At 36.7% G+C, this 1,797-nt stretch overlaps 1 protein-coding gene across 1 annotated transcript in view; it reads left to right on the plus strand.

Annotated features, from left to right (window-relative positions):
* Positions 1 to 442: 442 nt before the first annotated feature.
* The window catches only part of LOC144703040 (DNA-directed RNA polymerase subunit 10-like protein), a 2,785-nt gene continuing 1,430 nt past the window's right edge, over positions 443 to 1,797 (plus strand). Inside the window, exons 1-2 of the mRNA XM_078575116.1 lie at positions 443 to 590; positions 853 to 911. Of these exons, the coding sequence (XP_078431242.1) occupies positions 555 to 590; positions 853 to 911 (95 nt within the window). The 5' untranslated portion in view covers positions 443 to 554. The remainder of the gene's footprint in view (positions 591 to 852; positions 912 to 1,797) is intronic.

A 1,797-nucleotide genomic window follows, 5' to 3' on the forward strand; every position in this document is an offset into this window, starting at 1 on the left:
AACATGCATAAAGTGATTTAAATGTAATTCAGAAATATTTAATTAGTCATGTTAATAACACACTAAATGCAATATTTAGATGCATCAATTCATATAAAATGCGTTCACCATGTGACATGGTCTGGGTGTCGAGTGTCGGAGACGAGAGTTCCTTGTATCAGTTCATTGAACGTCATCTGGGTGTCGCGTGTCGAAGACGGGGGGAACTGGGTGTTGGGTGTCGTCTAGACTCAACAAGTAAAAATCATACCATACTATTCAACAGACAGACAAAGAGGCTGTAGCAAGGAAATGGACATGGTTAAGGAAGATATAACGGATGACGGATGACGGATGACGAATCCTAACTGGGCCAGAAAGCAGATGGTACAAAACGCCGAACCAAAGGCTTTATAAAAGTGGACATTTTTTTAGTAGAAAGTTAAATATTTAGTTCAAGGGTCAAATTGTTATTACAGGAATATATAAAGTTATAAAACCCTTGAATTTCGTTTAGTTTGGGGTTCTGTCGTCGTTCGTCGAGGTTTCTGCGCGTGCGCGGGCTAGAAGGGAAGATGATCATTCCAGTTCGTTGTTTCACTTGCGGAAAGGCAAGTTATAATGTCTGTTTAAGGTTTATTTTGGTTTTCCGTTGGATCGGACATTCCAGTTCGTGTTTGCACGTGTTCTAATCTTTTGTAAGGTTTATTTTGTTTTTCCGTTGGATCGGACATTCCAGTTCGTGTTCTAATCTTTTTTAAGGTTTATTTTGTTTTGTAAGGCTTCTATTTTTGTTGACTGATTAGATTTTTGAGGAAAACTTGCGCTGTAAACTATTTGCTTGGTATTTGAATTGAAAAATTTTGTTTTCAGGTGATTGGAAACAAATGGGACACGTATTTAGACCTTCTCCAGGCCGACTACACGGAAGGGTGAGCCTTTTCTTAATCGGTTCAGATTTTCAGTAGCTATTTTGTATTTTATAGGGATCTTTGGACTTTTTTATTGATATCTATAATTTTACATTCTTGTGTTTATTTTTGATTGCGATGCATTGCTTTTCGCGGATTTTTCTCTTTGAATTTGGTGTCCTTAATAATTCATATTCGTTTCTTGTTCGATGCCCTATAACTCTCTCAACTTTCGAAAATGGTATCGCAGGATAAGGTTCTGATTTCTTTATCCGATGAATGTACAAGGAAATTTTACACTCGAGTTGTTTCGTTTCCGGTGCTTCACATGTTTCTTTTTGTTTTTCTTCAGCTCATTCTTTCTGTTAGAATTTTTTTCTTCGCAGGGTAATTCCCGTGGTTATCCGATTAATTACTCTTCTGCTCATTCCGCCATTTAAGATGACTCTCCGGTTACGATTCCTCGCTTTATCACTTAATTCTTATTGGATTTCGAGTCCAAGTATTGAAAGCTTTATAAATTGGGGCATGTTCTTGATTGTCCTCAACTAATCACTTTGTGACCACCAATATGGGACAATGGAATAGCTTATTTTTTTTGACAAATTTCGGTATTTGATTTCTGTTTCGATTCATTATATTTTATCGTTTTCAGTTTTGGTATTATCGGTTTACTGAAGCACGCCCATGTATTTTTTCCGTAATTTAAAGTTAATCTGCGTTCTGTGAAAAGGTTCATAAATTTTTTTGTGCTGCGTGCTGTGAAAGGATTCATACTTTCGACTAGAAATGTCTGTGAAGATTCAATTCCTGAAAATTTCCACCCCAACTGGGATTTTCTAGAGAGATAAATGCGAGGCCCGCCGATCTAAAATAGAACAATATAAAAGAACACATTTGTGCATCC

This window comes from Wolffia australiana, chromosome 5 (genome assembly GCF_029677425.1).
Source record: "Wolffia australiana isolate 7733 chromosome 5, ASM2967742v1".
In the NCBI taxonomy this organism is placed as follows: domain Eukaryota; kingdom Viridiplantae; phylum Streptophyta; class Magnoliopsida; order Alismatales; family Araceae; genus Wolffia; species Wolffia australiana.